This window comes from Saccopteryx leptura, chromosome 2, assembly GCF_036850995.1.
Source record: "Saccopteryx leptura isolate mSacLep1 chromosome 2, mSacLep1_pri_phased_curated, whole genome shotgun sequence".
Classification (NCBI taxonomy): Eukaryota; Metazoa; Chordata; class Mammalia; order Chiroptera; family Emballonuridae; genus Saccopteryx; species Saccopteryx leptura.
In genome coordinates this window covers 130602971-130620685 of record NC_089504.1, presented here as the reverse complement: position 1 = coordinate 130620685, position 17715 = coordinate 130602971, and the positions used below count along the sequence as shown (strand labels likewise).

General features: G+C 39.1%; 1 protein-coding gene across 1 annotated transcript in view; it reads left to right on the top strand.

Annotated features, from left to right (window-relative positions):
- TMPRSS12 (transmembrane serine protease 12) overlaps positions 1-17715 on the top strand; it is a 52092-nt gene that overhangs the window by 25869 nt on the left and 8508 nt on the right. The window contains exon 3 of the mRNA XM_066363235.1: positions 4068-4336. Coding sequence (XP_066219332.1) covers positions 4068-4336 — 269 coding nt within the window. The remainder of the gene's footprint in view (positions 1-4067; positions 4337-17715) is intronic.

The window sequence follows — 17715 nt, the reverse complement described above, 5'->3', positions numbered from 1 at the left end:
CCATCAATGACCTCGAATAGTCAAAGCAATTCTGAGAAAAAAGAATGAAACTAGAGGTATCACATTACCTGACTTCAAATTATACTATAGAGTCACAATAATCAAAATAGCTTGACATTGGCAGAAAAACAGACATACAGACCAGTGGAACAGAATCAAGAGTCCAGAAATCAAACCACATACATATGAGAAAATAATCTTTGACAAAGGAGCCAGAAATATACAATGGAGAAAAGAAAGCCTCTTCAATAAATGGTGCTGGGAAAATTAGAAAGTCACATACAAAAGAATGAAATGACTATAGTTTGTCCCCATGCACAAAAATTAATTCAAAATAGATCAAAGACCCAAATTTAAGGTCTGAAACAATAAATTACATAGAAGACATAGGTACTAATCTTTTAGATTTTGGCTGTGGAGAATATTATATGAATTTGACCCCAAAGGCAAGGGAAGTAAAGGCAAAAGTAAATGAATGGGATTGTATTAAACTAAGAAACTTCTGCACAGCAAAAGAAACTGATAACAAAATGAAAAGCCAGCCAACCAAAGAGGAGTTGATATTCACAAAAAACAGCTGTGACAAAGGGTTAATATCTAAAATATATGGAGAACTCACAAAACTTAACAACAAACAATCCAATTTAAAAATGGGGAGAGGACCTGAACAGACACTTCTCTCATGAAGACATACAAACAACAAACAGATATATAAAAGATGCTCATTTTACTAGCTATTAGAAAAATGCAAATCAAAACTACAATGAGATACCACCTCACACCTGTTAGATTAGCTATTACCTGTCAACAAGACAGGTAATAACAAGCGTTAGAGAGGATGTGGAGAAAGAGGAACCCTCACTCACTGCTGGTGGGAATGTAAACTGGTACAGACATTATGGAAGACAGTATGGTGTCTCAAAACATTAAGACTAGAGCTACCATATGACCCAACAAAGCCCTCTACTGGATATCTACCTGAAAAACGTTGGTACGCAAAGGCACATTCACCTCCATGTTCATCACAGCTTTATTCACAGTGGCCATGACATGGAAACAACCAAAGTTTCCCTCAATAGAGGATTGGATAAAGAAGATGTGGTACATATATACTGAGTGGAATACTACTCAGCCATAAGAAATGCGGTGGCATAGTGGATAGAGCATCAACCTGGAATGCCGAGGTTGCTGGTTCAAAATCCTGGGCTTGCCCGGTCAAGGCACATATGACAAGCAAGCAATAAACTAAAGTGAAGCAACTATGAGTTGACACTTCTTGCTCCCCACCCACTCTCTGCTCTCTGTAAAATCAGTAAATAAAATCTAAAAAAAAAAGAAAAAGAAATGATGATCTATTGCCATTTACAACGCGAATGGATCTTGAGAACATTATGCTAAGTGAAATAAGTAAATCAGAAAAAACTAAATAACTATGTTATTTCACACATATATAGGATATAAAAATGAGACTCATGGACACAGACAAAAGTGAAGTGGTTACCAGGGGGAGTGGGTGAAGGGGAGAGAAGTAAAGAAGGACAAATATACAGTGACAGAAAATGCTTTGATTTTGGATTATGGGCACATAGCAAAATCAACAGTTCAAAAATGCTATAGAGATGTTTACCTGAAACCTATGTATTCTTACTGACCAATGTCACCCCATTAAATTTAATTTCTAAATTAAAATAATAAAAATTATATAGCACTTTTTTTTTGTATTTTTCTGAAGTGAGAAGGTGGGGGCAGGGGGTTGTCAGACTCCCGCATGCGCCTGACCGGGATTTACCTGGCATGCCCACCAGGGGCGACACTCGGCCCATCTGGGGCGTTGCTCCATTGCTGCCAGAGCCATTCTAGCTGTGTACTCTTGATAACCAGTGTCACTCCAATAAAATCAAGAGAAAGGAAAAAGTTTACAATAAAAAGAAAGGAAAAAATGAAACAATGAAAGAAAGAAAGAGAGAGAAAGAAAAAAAAAGAAAAGAAAAGAAAGAAAGAAAACCATTTGACCACATAAGCAAGGGTATATTTCTGGGCTCTCTATTCTTTTCCATTAGTATTGTATATATACCTGTCCTTATGCCAACACCACACTGTTTAGATTACTGTAGCTTTGTAGTAAACTTTGGAATCAGTAAGTGTGTGTCCTCCAACTTCATTCTTCTTTAGCAAGATTATTTTGGTTACTTGGGGTGGGGGTGGGGGTCCCTTGATATTCCAAATTAAATTTTCTACTTCGGAAAAAAACATCATGGGACTTTTATAGGAATTGAACCTATAGATCGCTTTGGGTATTATTGTCATCCTAACAGTAGTAGGTCTTCCAACCCATTAATGTGGGATGTCTTTCCATTTATGTATTCTTTAATTTCTATTAGCAATGTTTTGTAGTTCACAGTGTGTACAACCTGTTTTTAAATCTTATAGCCCGAATATAAGTTGAAGCAAGTTAAGTTATATAAATTAAGTTTGGAAAAGAAAAGAAACATCATTACTTCCAAATAGCTTAAAGCAGTGATTTAAAAAAAACAAAAAACACTAGAACTTTAAAACTTTACTACAGACTTTTTAGAGCTTGCCTAGTCCACTTTTAAGAGAGTTAATCATCTTCTATTTCAGGGGTCCCCAAACTTTTTACACAGGGGGCCAGTTCACTGTCCCTCAGACCGTTGGAGGGCCGGACTATAAAAAAAAACTACGAACAAATCCCTATGCACACTGCACATATCTTATTTTAAAGTAAAAAAACAAAACGGAAACAAATACAATATTTAAAATAAAGAACAAGTAAATTTAAATCAACAAACTGACCAGTATTTCAATGGGAACTATGCTCCTCTCACTGACCACCAATGAAAGAGGTGCTCCTTCAGGAAGTGCGGCGGGGGCCGCATGCGGTCTGCAGGCCATAGTTTGGAGACCCCTGTCCTATTTCCTTGGGATAAGTTCTAGGAAATAAAACTGAAGAGTCAAATACAATGCAATTCTTATAGGCTATTGAAACAGGCTACCCAAGTGCTCATCTATTAATACTTTCTACAATGAATAGGAGTCCCTTTGTTATTCTGACTCCTATCTGTAGTGAGCATTATCATCAAATATGCATTCTCACATGCATGTGCACAACACACACTCATATACAAACTTTACCAATTTGAAGGGTGAAAAAGAATTTCAATATTTGTAAACAACTACGTAAAAAGTACAAGTCCTTCCTTCCCAATCCAATCACAGCTTTAACAACTATAAAATGCTTGGGTATTAATTATTGATTTTTTACCTACAGAACATCTTTTGGTTTGGTTTAGGTTTTTCTTTTTTCCTTTTTAAGACTGTCAAGATCTATTAGTTGCTTCTGGTTTTTGTATTTAGTGTCATGCTTTATAAAGTCCTTCCTCAGTTCAATGTTATGTATTCATCTATATTTTCTTGCAGATTTCATTTTTATAATTTTTATACTAATTTAATATCCAAATAGTTTCATTATAAAATTTCAAAACTTTACACAAGTAGAGGGAATAATTAAGTGAATTCCCATATACCAATCACCCAGCTTCAAGTTATCAACTCATGCCTGATCTTGTTTCTTCTTCATCCTTACCAACTCCCCTCTCCAACTATTTTGAAGTAAATCTCAGACACAACACTTTATGAATCTCTAAAAGATAGTTTTATTAAAAATATTTTTGTGTTTAAATATTTAATTCTTATTGAGTTTATTTTAGTGTTTAGTGTTTTTCAGAGATTTCATTTTACAAACTAGTTAGCTGGTTATACCAATACCATTTACTAATTCATACTACACCCACCAGTAAGAAGTACTGCCTTAATCATATAAATTCTCATGTACTTGAGTCTGTGTTTGGACTTTCTGTTCCATAGATCTTTTTCTTTTTTCTTACATCTTGATATTTAGGTTTTATTAGATGTGACTTTATGTCACATAATATTAGGATTAATTTTTTTGGTTATTAATCAACATGGGAAAAACAAAAAGTAATGGGAGATTAAGAATATTTACTTAAATAAATGTGTTTATAATAAGAATATTTACTTTCTTTCAGACAACCTTTAGTGTGGAGAGCTGTGCTTGGAACTAATAATATAGCTGGGAGGCAACCACACACCAAGATCATAAAAGTTAAAGCAATCATCATCCACCCACACTTCAATTTAGAAACTTATGAAAATGATATTGCACTCTTTCATTTAAAAGAAGCAGTGAGGTATAATGACTATATTCAACCTATTTGTCTACCTTTTAATGTTTCCCAAAACCTGGATCGAAACACAAAGTGCATTATAGGTGGCTGGGGAAGAACAGAAGAAGAAGGTAATTACAGTTTGAATTTTATTGATACCATTTTTTCCCCTGATTATTGGAGAAGGGAGCCCTTTTATAATATTTATTTATATCTTTGTATTATGATTTGAACAAGAGGTCTTTACAAACGAGTGAAAAGGAAATGTCTTTTTTTCTTGTCTGTATTTTTTCCTCCTTTGTAGAAGAGACAAAATTATCTTCTAAAGCAGAAACAGAGACTTTCTCTGGTTATACATGTCAAGATACTTGAACCTTTTGACGTCCTTAGCATGACAGATCTAAGTGTCTGTCATTTTTGAGACTCATGTGGAATAAGGTCAGCTATGTGACAGAATTGCTTATCTTAAATAATAAGCTTCTGGCTGTAGGTAATCAACTTATGTCTTTTAAAAAAATTTTTTTTTAACAGAGACAGAGAGAGGGATAGATAGGGACAGTCAGGAACGGAGAGAGATGAGAAGCGTCAATTACCAGTTTTTCGTTGCAACGCCTTCGTTGTTCATTGATTGCTTTCTCATGTGTGCCTTGACTGTGGTCCTTCAGCAGACTGAGTAACCCCTTGCTCAAGCCAGCGAACTTGGGTCCAAGCTGGTGAGCTTTGCCCAAACCAGATGAGCCCACGCTTAAGCTGGCGACCTCGGGGTCTCGAACCTGGGTCCTCCACATTCCAGTCCGATGCTCTATCCACTGTGCCACTGCCTGGTCAGGCTATGTCCTTTTAAATTTAATGCCCTGTTTAGTATTAAACAGGTTGACTGCCATGTATCTTCTTTAGTATACAAAGGGGCACTAATTGTTCACTGGCTAAACTAGTGGGATAAATTTAAAAACGTAGAATACAAGGCCCTGGCTGGCTGGCTCAGTGGTAGAATGTCTGCTCGGCATGTGGAAGTCCTGGATTCGATTCCCGGCCAGAGCACACAGGAGAAGCGGCCATTTGCCTCTCCACTCCACCCCCTCTCGCTTCTCTCTCTCCCTACCCCTTCCCACAACCATGGCTTGCTTGGAGCGAGTTGGTCCAGGTGCTCAGGATGGCTCCATAGCCTCCACCTCAGGTGCTAAAAAGAGCTCAGTTGCTGAGCAACAGAGCAATGCTCCAGATGGGCAGAGCATCGCCCCCCCCCCCAGTGGGCTTTCTGGGTGGATCCCGGTCAGGGCACATGCAGGAGTCTGTCTTTCTGCCTCCTCTCCTCTCACTGAATAAAAAAAAAAAATGTAGATAACAATCTATTACTTTGGGAATAACAACAGCTACTGTTTGGGAGCATTAACCATGTTTCAGGCCCTATTCTTAAAAATAGAACTAGCATATGACCCATGACCCAGCAATCCCTCTACTGGGTATATACCCTCAAAACTAGAAAACATTGGTATGTAAAGACACATGCATCCCCATGTTCATTGCAACATTATTCACAGTGGCCAAGACATGGAAACAACCAAAGTGTTCCTCTATAGAGGATTAGATAAAGAAGATGTGGTACATGTATACAATGGAATACTACTCAGCCATAAGAAATGATGATATAGCGTCATTTACGACAAACGTGGATGGACCCTGAGAACATTATACTGAAATAAGTAAATCATAGAAGGCTAAGAACTGTATAATTTCATACACAGGTGGGATATAAAACTGAGACTTATGGACATAGATAAAAGTGCAGTGGTTACTAGAAGGTGGAGGACATGGGGGAGGGGTAGAGGAAGGGTATAAAGAGGGACAAATATGAGGTGACAGAAAATGATTTGACTTTGGGTGATGGGTATACAACATAATCAACTGTTCAAATGCTATAGAAAGGTTTACCTGAAACCTATGTACTCTTACTCATCAATGTTACCCTGTTAAATGTAATTTTCTAAATAAAAAAAGAAAGCAATAAAAAAAATGAAGTATTGGAAGCCCTGGCCAGTTGGCTCAGTGGTAGAGCGTCGGCCTGGCGTGCAGGAGTCATGGGTTTGATTCCCGGCCAGGGCACACAGGAGAGGCGCCCATCTGCTTTTCCACCCCTCCTCCTCTCCTTTCTCTCTGTCTCTCTCTTCCCCTCCCGCAGCCAAGGCTCCTTTGGAGCAAAATTGGTCCGGGCACTGAGGATGGCTCTATGGCCTCTGCCTTAGGTGCTAGAATGGCTCTGGTTGCAACAGAGCAACGCCCCAGATGGGCAGAGCATCGCCCCCTGGTGGGCATGCTGGGTGGATCCCGGTCGGGTGCATGCGGCAGTCTGTCTGACTGCCTCCCTGTTTCCAACTTCAGAAAAATACAAAAAAAAAAAAAAAAAAAAAAAATTAAGCCTGACCTGTGGTGGCGCAGTGGATAAAGCATTGACCTGGAAATACTGAGGTCGCCGGTTCAAAACCCTGGGCTTGCCTGGTCAAGGCACATATGGGAGTTGATGCTTCCAGCTCCTCCCCCCCTTCTCTCTCTCTGTCTCTCCTCTCTCTCTCTCTCTCTCTCTCTCTCTCTCTCTCATCTCTCCCTCTCCTCTCTAAACTGAATAAATAAATAAAAATTTTAAAAAAAGAACTTGCGTTAAAAAAATTAAATAAAAAATTAAAAAATGAAGTATTGGAACAATTATTCAAGAATACAAAACCAGAGTTAAAAATGGAACTGAAAATTCAAAAACGAGAAAGATAGCAATATTAGAAAAAGGCCAAGATTGGATATAGAAACAAATGGCCCTTTTAATGATGAAATAATACCAGGAAGTAACAAAATATTTCAAGGAAATAAAAGTAGGAAGAAATACGATCTCAAGAAGAATTACGATGGTCACATAAAGAAGAATCTTCTAACAATGACAGTCTTCAGGAGTGAGATGCCGCCAAAGAAGGAGTTACTGACTGAATTTAGATCACCACTCTGCCTGCAGAAATGCACCAAGTGAAAGTGATGACTATGGTTGACTAAAGAATTCCAAGAAATAGGGAAAGGTCTCATTTCCTGGAGAGGAAAACTCCCTCAGATCATTGGAGGATCAAATATAATTTGGTTAAGGCAGGAAATAGAGGTGCAAAGTCAACATGGAAAAGCAGTCTCTTGTCAATGATCTCTTTAGATAAAATCCTAATATAAAAAGAAGAAAAGTAATGATTTTATAGAGAAGCTGTGGAAAAACATTTCCTGTCAGGTATTACTTTCTGTTTCCTCTGGGATAGATGCATACAGTATATACAAGGGATTTAAGATTCAGATATTCTACCACCTGAATTTGGTAAATGCCCAAAACTCCAAAAATAAAAAGAGGTTGATATAATAAATTGCCCAAAATTACAGAGCAAACTAGGTAAGGGGTCAAAATTCAAGCCCAGGGCAGCCAATCTCAAAACTCATTTGTTTCTACTATTTTATATCATCTCTCACAATGTCATACATTATCATGATCTATAGGAAGAGAGTAATAATACCTATCAGAGAATTGTTTTGAGGATTAAGTTGGCTCTCTAGCAACATGATTGATTAGATGCATCCACCAACCTTCTTACTTAAAACTATTGGAAGGGGATAAAATACATAGGTCAAGGACCGAATGTGAGGATAAAAACTTGAATAACCAAAGTTGGCATTCACCTTCAGGGTCTTTACCAAATTGGTAACATTGAATATTGATTTCTGTAGTTTCATGGGCCTTGAGAGGGTTGAAGAACAAAGCCTGCTCAAGTGTAATGTGGGGAGACTCCCATAAAGCTGGAGCTTCAGGACTGTATTCTAAGAATGAGTCAGACTTATGATCCAGCATATAGCTCATGTATACATAGTTCAACTAGGATAGAGTTATGTTCAAAGCAGAAGGACGGGAAAAGCTACACTATGGCAATATGAATCAAAAGAAAGCTGGAATAACCTGACCAGGTGGTGGCGCAGCGGATAGAGTGTCGGACTGGGATGCAGAGGATCCAGGTTTGAGACCTCGAGGTCGCAGGCTTGAGCAAGAGCTCATCTGGTTTGAACAAGGCTCACCAGCTTGAGCCCAAGGTTGCTGGCTTGAGCAAGGGGTCACTTGGTCTGCTGTAGCCCTCCAGTCAAGGCACATATGAGAAAGCAATCAATGAACAACTAAAGTGCTGCCATGAAAAATTGATGCTTCTTCTCTCTCTCTTCCTGTCTGTTTGTCCCTATCTGTCCCTCTCTGTCTGTCACCAAAAAAAAGTAATTACAAAAAGAAAGCTAGAATAAACTTCTGGTCATCTAAAGAACTAGAAAAATAACAAATAAAGCCCAAAACAAGTAGAAGTAAGGAAATAATAAAGATCAGAATGGATATAAAAGGGTCTTAAAGAAAACAATAGGAAAAAGCAACACCAAGAGCAGGGTTTTTTCTTTGTTTGTTGGTTGGTTTTGGTATTTTTCCGAAGCTGGAAACGGGGAGAAACAGTCAGACAGACTCCCGCATGCGCCCGACCGGGATCCACCCGGCACACCCACCAGGGGCGAAGCTCTGCCCCTCTGGGGCGTCGCTCTGCCGCGACCAAAGCCACTCTAGCGGCTGGGGCAGAGGCCAAGGAGCCATCCCCAGCGCCCGAGCCATCTCTGCTCCAATGGAGCCTCGGCTGCGGGAGGGGAAGAGAGAGACAGAGAGGAAGGGGGGGGGGTGGAGAAGCAAATGGGCGCTTCTCCTATGTGCCCTGGCCGGGAATTGAACCCGGGTCCCCCGCACGCCAGGCCGACGCTCTACTGCTGAGCCAACTGGCCAGGGCCAGAGCAGGGTTTTTTTGAAAAGATAAACAAAATTGATAAACTTTTAATCAGATTCATCAAAAAAGAGAGAAAGAGGATCCAAATAAATAAGTACAGAAATAAAAGAGGAGCAGTGACAACTGATACCACAGAAATACAAAGCATTTTAAGGAAATACTATGAACAATTATATGCCAATAAGTTGGACAACCTAGAAGTAGACAAATTCCTAGAAACATACAACCTTTAAAGAACAAATCAGAAAGAAACAGATAATCTGAATAGACCCATAACTACTAACAAAATTGAAGCAATAGTAAAAAAACAGCTGCCTGCCCTGTGGTGGCGCAGTGGATAAAGTATCGACCTGGAATGCTGAGTTTGCTGGTTCGAAATCCTGGGCTTGCCGGGTCAGGGCACATACGAGAAGCAACTGTTACAGGTTGATGTTTACGGTTCCTCCCTCCCCGCTTTCTATCTCTCTTCTCTCCCTCTAAAATCAATAAATAAAATATTTAAAAAAAAATAAACTCCCATCAAACAAAAGTTCTGGACCACATGGCTTGACAGGTAAATTTTAGCAAACATTTTAAAAGGAATGAACATCTATCATTCTTAAACTAAAACTATTTCAAAAAATTGAAGAGGAAGGAAGGCTCCCAAGCTTATTTTTATGAGGTCAGTATCACCCTGATTCCAAAACCAGAAAAGGATACTACAAAAAGAGAGAGAGAGAGAGAGAATTATAGGTCAATATCCCTGATGAACATAGATGCAAAAATCTTCAACACAATATTAGCAAACCTAATTCAACAATACATTATGAAAGTCATACACCATGATCAACTGGTATTTATTCCTGGGGTGCAAGATTGTTTCAGTATCCACGAATCTCTTAACATGATACATCACATAAACAAAGTGAAGGATAAAAATCATATAATTATAATAGATGCAGAAAAAGTTTTTCACAAAGTCCAGCATCTACTTATAATAAAAACTCTCAGCAAAGTGGGGATAGAGGGAACATACCTCAACATAATAAAGGCACATGTGACAAAACCACAGCTAACATCATAATGGGAAAAATCTAAAGGTGTTTTCTGTAAGATCAGGAACTACTTCTATTAAACATAATATGAGAAGTCCTCTCTACAGCAATCAGACAAGAAATAAAATGCATCTAAATTGGAAACTAAGAAGTAAAGCTGTCATCATTTGCAGATGACATGATACTATATATAGAAAACCCCAAAGATTCCACCATAAAACTACTAGAACTGGTAAATGAATTCAGTAAAGTAGCAGGATATAAAATTAATAATCAGAAATGAATTGCATTTTTATACACCAACAACAAACTATCGAAGACGTTAAAAAAACAATTGCATTTACAATTCTTCAAAACAATAAATAAATTTAAGCCAGAACTCCTGACAGGTGGTGGTACAGTAGGTAAAACATTGACCTGGAACGTTGAGGTCCCCGATTTGAAGCCTCGAGATGGCTAGCTCTGAGTGGGGCCCGTCAGTGCAAGGTCATTGGCTTGAGCAGAGGGATCATCCACACTATCCCAAAGCTTGCCAGCTTGAGCCCAAGGTACAATCTGGATCAACACATGTATGAGAGGCAATCAAAGTATAACCAAAAGTGAAAGCAACTATGAGCTGCTGCTTCTCACTCTCTCTCCCTTCCTGTCTCTCTCACCCTCTCTGGAAAAATAAAAATTATTTAAAAAAATTTAACCTAGGAGGAGGCCCTGGCCGGTTGGCTCAACGGTAGAGCGTCGGCCTAGTGTGCGGGGGACCGGGGTTCGATTCCCGGCCAGGGCACATAGGAGAAGCGCCCATTTGCTTCTCCACCCTCCCCCCTTCCTCTCTGTCTCTCTCTTCCCCTCCTGCAGCCAAGGCTCCATTGGAGCAAAAATGGCCCGGGCGCTGGGGATGGCTCCTTGGCCTCTGCCCCAGGCGCTAGAGTGGCTCTGGTCGCAGCAGAGCGACGCCCCAGAGGGGCAGAGCGTCGCCCCTGGTGGGCGTGCCAGGTGAATCCTGGTCGGGCGCATGCGGGAGTCTGTCTGACTGTCTCTCCCCGTTTCCAGCTTCAGAAAAATACCCCCCCCCCCAAAAAAAAAATTTAACCTAGGAGGTAAGAAGACCTATACTCAGAAAATTGTAAGACAGTGAAGAAAGAAATTGGGAAGATACAAATAAATGGAAGTATACACTGTGCTCATGGATAGGAAGAATTAACATATTTAAAATGTCCACACTGCTCAAATCTTCAGATTCAATGCAATCCCTGTCAAAATACCACTGGCATTTCTAACAGAACTAGAATAAATAATCATAAAATTAATGTGGAACCCAATAATCAAAGAAACCTGGAGAAAGAAAAAGTTGGACTCCTGGCCGATGGTGGCACAGTGGATAAAGTGTCAACCTGGGACAGTTGAGGACCCAGGTTCAAAATCCTGAGGTTGCCTGCTTGAGTGCAGGCTCACCAACTTGAGCTCAGGGTTGCCAGCTTGAGCGTGAAATCATTGATATAATACCACGGCTGCTGGCTTAAGCCCAAAGGTCATTGGTATGAAGCCCCAGGTCACTGGCTTGAGCAAAGAGTCATTGGCTCAGCTGGAGCCCTCTGGTCAAGGCACATATGAGAAGCAATCAGTGAACAACTAAAGTGACAAGTTGCTACTTCTCATCTCTCTCCCTTCCTGTCTCTCTCACCCCCCCCCCCCTAAAAAAGGTGCTGTGGTACATTTATACAGTGGAATATGACTCAGCTATAAAATAAGAAGGAAATCCTACCCTTTGCAACAGCATGGATGAACTGGAGAGTATTATACTAAGTAAATTAAGCCAGTCAGAGAAAGACAAGTACCATATGATTTCATATATGTGGAATCTAATAAACAAAAAACCCTAACAAAATAGAAACAGACTCAGGTGCAGAGAACAGACTGACAGCTGTCAGAAGGGAGAGGGTAGCAGGGCTGGGTTATAAACATTAAGGGATTAGTAAGGAAAAAAAAGCCTCTTACACAACAGTAGGGTGATTACCAGAGGGAAAGGGGGTTGGGGGAAGGTAGGCGAGGGCAAAGGGGGATGAATGGTGACTGCAGGAGACTTAACCTGGAGTGGTGGGCACACCATACAATATACCCTGATCTATATAATTTTATTAACCAATGCACCCCAATCAATTCAGTTTAAAAACTTAAAGAAAACGTAAATGTGAAGACAGAATTGCAAAATGTTATCAAATACCAAGTGCACTGATAGATATATGCAACAATGTATTAACGGGCTTAGCATATCTTGACATTTCTGCTGAATTGAACAAGTGGACGATAAGTACTGTTTTTTGTTTTTTCCTGAAGTTGGAAACGGGGAGGCAGTCAGACAGACTCCCGCATGCACCCGACCGGGATCCACCCGGCATGCCCACCAGGGGGCGATGCTCTTCCCATCCGGGGCGTCGCTCTGTCCAGACCAGAGCCACTCTAGCACCTGGGGCAGAGGCCAGGGAGCCATCCCCGGCTCCCGGGCAGTCTTTTGCTCCAATGGAGCCTCAGCTGCAGGAGGGAAAGAGAGAGATAGGAAGGAGAGGGGGAGGTGTGGAGAAGCAGATGGGCGCCTCTCTGTGCCCTGGCCGGGAATCAAACCCATGACTCCTGCACACCAGGCCGACGCTCTACCACTGAGCCAACCGGCCAGGGCCCGATAAGTACTGTTAATGAAGTGCCCTTTATCTTTTTCCCCCATTGGTTTGAGAGAAAGAGAGGAAGGGAGAGGGAGAAAGAAACATTAAGTAAAACTCTTTGTTTTATCTAATTGTTCCATTTAGTTGTGTACTCATTGATTGCTTCTGCTATGTGAACTGACCAGGGCTGAACCCACAATCTCTGGCATGCCAAGTGGACACTTTACAACTGAACCACCCAGCCAGGGCGCATTATGTCTTTTAAGGTGACTGTCATTAACTGTCAGACTATGCTCAAGCCTATGGTAAATGACTGACTGTAAGTATTTTTTTCAATCTCAAAAAAATGGTGTAGGATAGGATAGCAGAGAGATGTTTTAAAGATAAAGTTTGCACAAGTGAAGTTAAAAATCTATGAGGTTCTTTTATAATAATATTTTCATATTAAATGTGTTTTAAATTTTTTTGAAAAACACATTTGTGAACATACACTTGCTTTATGACCCAGCAATCACACTCTGGGCATTTATCTCAGAGAAATGAAAACATATATTCACATAAAAACCTATTCACAAATATTCACAAATGCTTTTTTTGTAATATACAAAAACTGGAAAAAACCTAAATGTCCTTCAACAGGCGAATTCTTAAACAAACTGTATCTAAATAAACTACTTAAAATGACTAGACAGATTTAAAAGAGAACCAAATAGAATCTTTAAAAATGAAAAATATAATTGCTAAAGTTTAAAACTCCCTGGATGGATTAAGTATCATATCCTTAATGTGGAGTACTACTTTTAAGCAGTCAAAAGGAAATAATTTTGATACATATAAGTACTAAGATAAATCACAAGGGCATTATGCTGGGTGAAAAGAAGCTATTTTCAAGAGGTCATATACAGCACCACTCTCAAAAGACAAAATTATAGAGAAGAACAGATTACTGGTTGCTGTAGTTTAGGTAGAAGATTAGGTAGCACAAAGGGGATCTTGTGGTGATAAAGTAATTCTGTATCTTGATTGTGGTAGTGGTTACATATACACATGCAATAAAATGGCATAGAACTACACACACACCACAATGTCAACATTTTGGTTTTGATATTGTACTTCATTTACATAGTGACCATTGCAGGAAATTGGGTAAACAGTACAATGGACCTCACTGTGTTACCTCTGCAGCTTCCTGTAACTATAATTATTTCAAAATAAAAAGGTTTTCTTTAAAAATGAATCAAACATCACCAAGCAACCTCAACCCCTACCCCCACCTCCAGGATTGCTGGGAAAAAATGCTTAATGAAAAGGGAAAAGTAGAACATTTCCCAGAAAATATGCAGCTACAAATACCAATAATATGGATTCGCTGCCCAAAATCACTCTAATTAGACCAGAAAGCCTCAAGCTCTGAATTATTTTAAATAGGTTCTAGACTGTTAACATCTCTAGGTGCCTGAGAATATAAATACCCAATTTTATATAAGACCTCAAATAATTTTACCAGATATACTTTCAATGAAGTCAAATAGATTATAATTTTAAAATTCACTAAACACCAACCTGATCAGGCAGTGGCACAGTGGATAAAGCGTTGACCTGGGACACTGAGGATCCAGGTTTGAAACCTTGAGGTTGCTGGCTTAAGTGCAGGCTCACCAGCTTGAGCGCGAGGTCACCAGCTTGAGTGTGGGATCACAGACCCCATGGTCATTGGCTTGAGCCCAAAGGCCAATGGCATGAAGCCCAAGGTCACTGGCTTGAGCAAAGGGTCACTAGCTCGGCTGAAGTCCACCAGTCAAGGCACATGTGAGAAAGCAATCAATGAACAACTAAAGTGCTGCAATACAAGTTGACGCTTCTCATCTCTTTCCCTTCCTGTCTGTCTATCTCTCTCTTGCTAAAAATGAATAAATAAAATAAAACCACTAAACACCAAATGAAACAAGGTACTATGAGTAAGAGTCAGCACAAACAACAGACATTTGAATCAGACCCAGAAAGATTTCTGATATTGGAGTTATCAGATAATATTTAAAATGTTTAATATATAATAAGAAGTAAAGCTGTGCTTTAACCCATTTTATGATGGAGGTTGAAATTTTTGAAATTCAGTTCTTAAAAAATTTTCCAAAAATTCACATCACTTTTTGACAAGCTCCCAGCATGCCAATATCTGCAGCAGTGACTAATTCTGTGCACCACATGATAACACGTACCCTTAGGAGGCAGATGTGTGAAAACTCAGACCTCAGCAATGACCTTGAGCAATAGGATGTAAATAATTCCCATATGACTACTGTTCCAATAATGGAACATGAGGCATAAATGGGTGACAATATGAATAAAAAAATAAAAGATAAAGAACAAAACTATGACAAAAAATATAATAAATGAAATAAATTCACTGGGCTAAAGTAATAACAAGTCAGGAGGCACATAGGATTTCCACAGATTAAAATCATCCAATTATAATCTCATAATCAAATATTACCAAACACACAAGGAAACAAACCATAATAGTAAAAGTCAACAGAAATGAAACAACAAATGAAGCCCCCAAAAGATCTCAGGTATTAGCTCTCCAAGGAGTTCAAATATTAATAGACTATAAAGTAAGCATATATGTATTATTTTTTTAAAGTAGAATTAAAAATGATTAATAGGCTACATAAAAATGACTAGACAAATTTAAGAGAGAACCAAAGAGAATCTTTAAAGTGAAAAATGTAATTGCTAAAGTTTAAAAATTCCTGAATGAATTAAATTTCATATCACTCATCTGAAGAAAGTACCTATGAACCAGAAGATACATCTGAAGAAACTGCCTAAACGGTTGCACAGAATTAAAAGTATGAAAGAAAGTAAAATATAAGCAGGATAGAATAAGAAAGCAAATATACATGTAATGAGAGTAGTTGAGAGAAGAAATGAAGAGAATAAAGGTAAGGCAATGTTCCATAAATTTGGGTTGAAATTTTTCTATAACTGATAGAAGACATGAATCCAGATACAGTGAGTAAGCAATATAAGCCAAAACAAAATGCAGTCCTTTTTTACACACTGTAATAAAGTATAACAAAACACATAGAGAAGATATGGATACAGCCAGAGAAAAAAGACAAAAAACACAAAAAAATCATTTTACAAAGTAACTACAGATGGGTTTTCAGAAAACTTCTCTATAGCAATAATGACAGTCAAAGCACAATGAAAAAAGTACTGAGAGAAAATAATTATGAAACTATAATTGTGTACCCAACAAAACTATCCTTCAAGACTAAGAAACTGACTTTACTATCAATAATCTTTCACCAAAAGAAGAAATATACCAGAAAGAAAATGATGCAAAAAGGAGGTATGAGTTTCAAGAAGTGAGCAAACAAATAGGTAAATATATAGATAAATATAAATAAAGATTGTGTATAAAGGCCCTGGCTAGTTGCAAAATAACTACAGTGGTAGAGCGTGGGCCTGGTGTATGGACATCCCAAGTTTGATTCCCTGTCAGGGTACAGAGAAGAAGTGACCATCTGCTTCTCCCCCCCTTCCCCCTCCCTTCTCTCTCTCTCTCTCTCTCTCTCTCTCTCTCTCTCACTCTCTTTCTCTCTCTGTCTTCTCCCACAGCCATGGCTTGGTTGGAGCAAATTGGCCCTGGGCACTGAGAATGGCTCCATGGCCTCACCTCAGGTGCTAAAATAGCTCAGTTGCCAAGCAACAGAATAACAACCCCAGATGGGCAGAGCATTGCCCAGTAGGGGGCTTGTTGGGTGGATCCCAGTCAGGGCCACATGTAGAAGTTTGTCTCTCTGCCTCCCCACTTCTCACTTAAGGGGGAAAAAAAAGGCTGTGTGTATAAAACAGGACTCAACTGGGAGTAATTTTGCCCAGGGACATTTGGTAATGTCTGAAGAAAATTCTGGTTACTACTGTGCAGGGAATATGCTGCTAACACCCTAGTGGGTAGAAGCCAGGGAGGCTGCTCATCATCCTTTAATGTACAAGATAGTCCTCCCACCCTCCACATCTTATTGGCCTAAAATGTCAATAGTGCCAAGATTGAGAAACCTTGGAATGCAATAAAAATATGTAATTTGTAGAATTTTGTATAAAGTCATATAATTACTAGGGGCATGTAATTCAGCCTGGGTGATCGGAATTGAAGTGGTCTCGCCAGATGGGTGATGGCACAGTATAAAGTGCCAACCCCAAATGTTGAGGTCACCAGTTTGAAACCCTGAGTGTGGCCTGTCAGCATGGGTTTGCTGGCTTGAGTGGCTGAATCATCCACATGATCCCAAAGCTCACCAGCTTGAGGCCAAAGGTCGCTGGCATGAAAAGCCCACGGTTGCTGGCTTGAGCAAGGGGATACTGGCACATAGGAGAAGCTCAATGTACAACTAAAGTGCAAGCAAGTACAAGTTGATTCTTCTCACTTTCTCCTCCCTCTCTCGGAAGTGATCAATACACAACTAGAGTGAGAGCAACTGCAAGTTAACACTTCTCACCCTCTCTCTCCCATTTTGTCTTTCTCTCTCTTTCTCTCAAAAACAAGAGTTCAAGTGGTCTCACATTCTTGTGTAATTTAGCAGAAGTGTTAAGATACCGGTTAACATTAGCTTTAAGCCTGAATGGTCAAATTTCAATAATATAAATAGAGGATACAACTTATAAACCAATAGCAAGAAACAAATGGAATAAAAAAAAAAGACAAAATCTTGATCAATAAAAAAATCAAAAAAGGAGAATTAAGAGGCATAGGAAAAGTGAAAAAAATAAATAATACAAAATAAAACAATAGAAACAAACCCAAACATATCCATAATCATACTAAATATTAATGGACCAAATCACCAGTTAAATCATAGATAATCAGATTAAGGAACAGGATATCCATCTTAGTTTAGCAAGAGATATTTAAAATATAAGGATACAGAAAGACTGAAGTAAAACAATAAGAAAGAAATACACCAAATAAATTCAAATCAAAAGAAAGCTGATA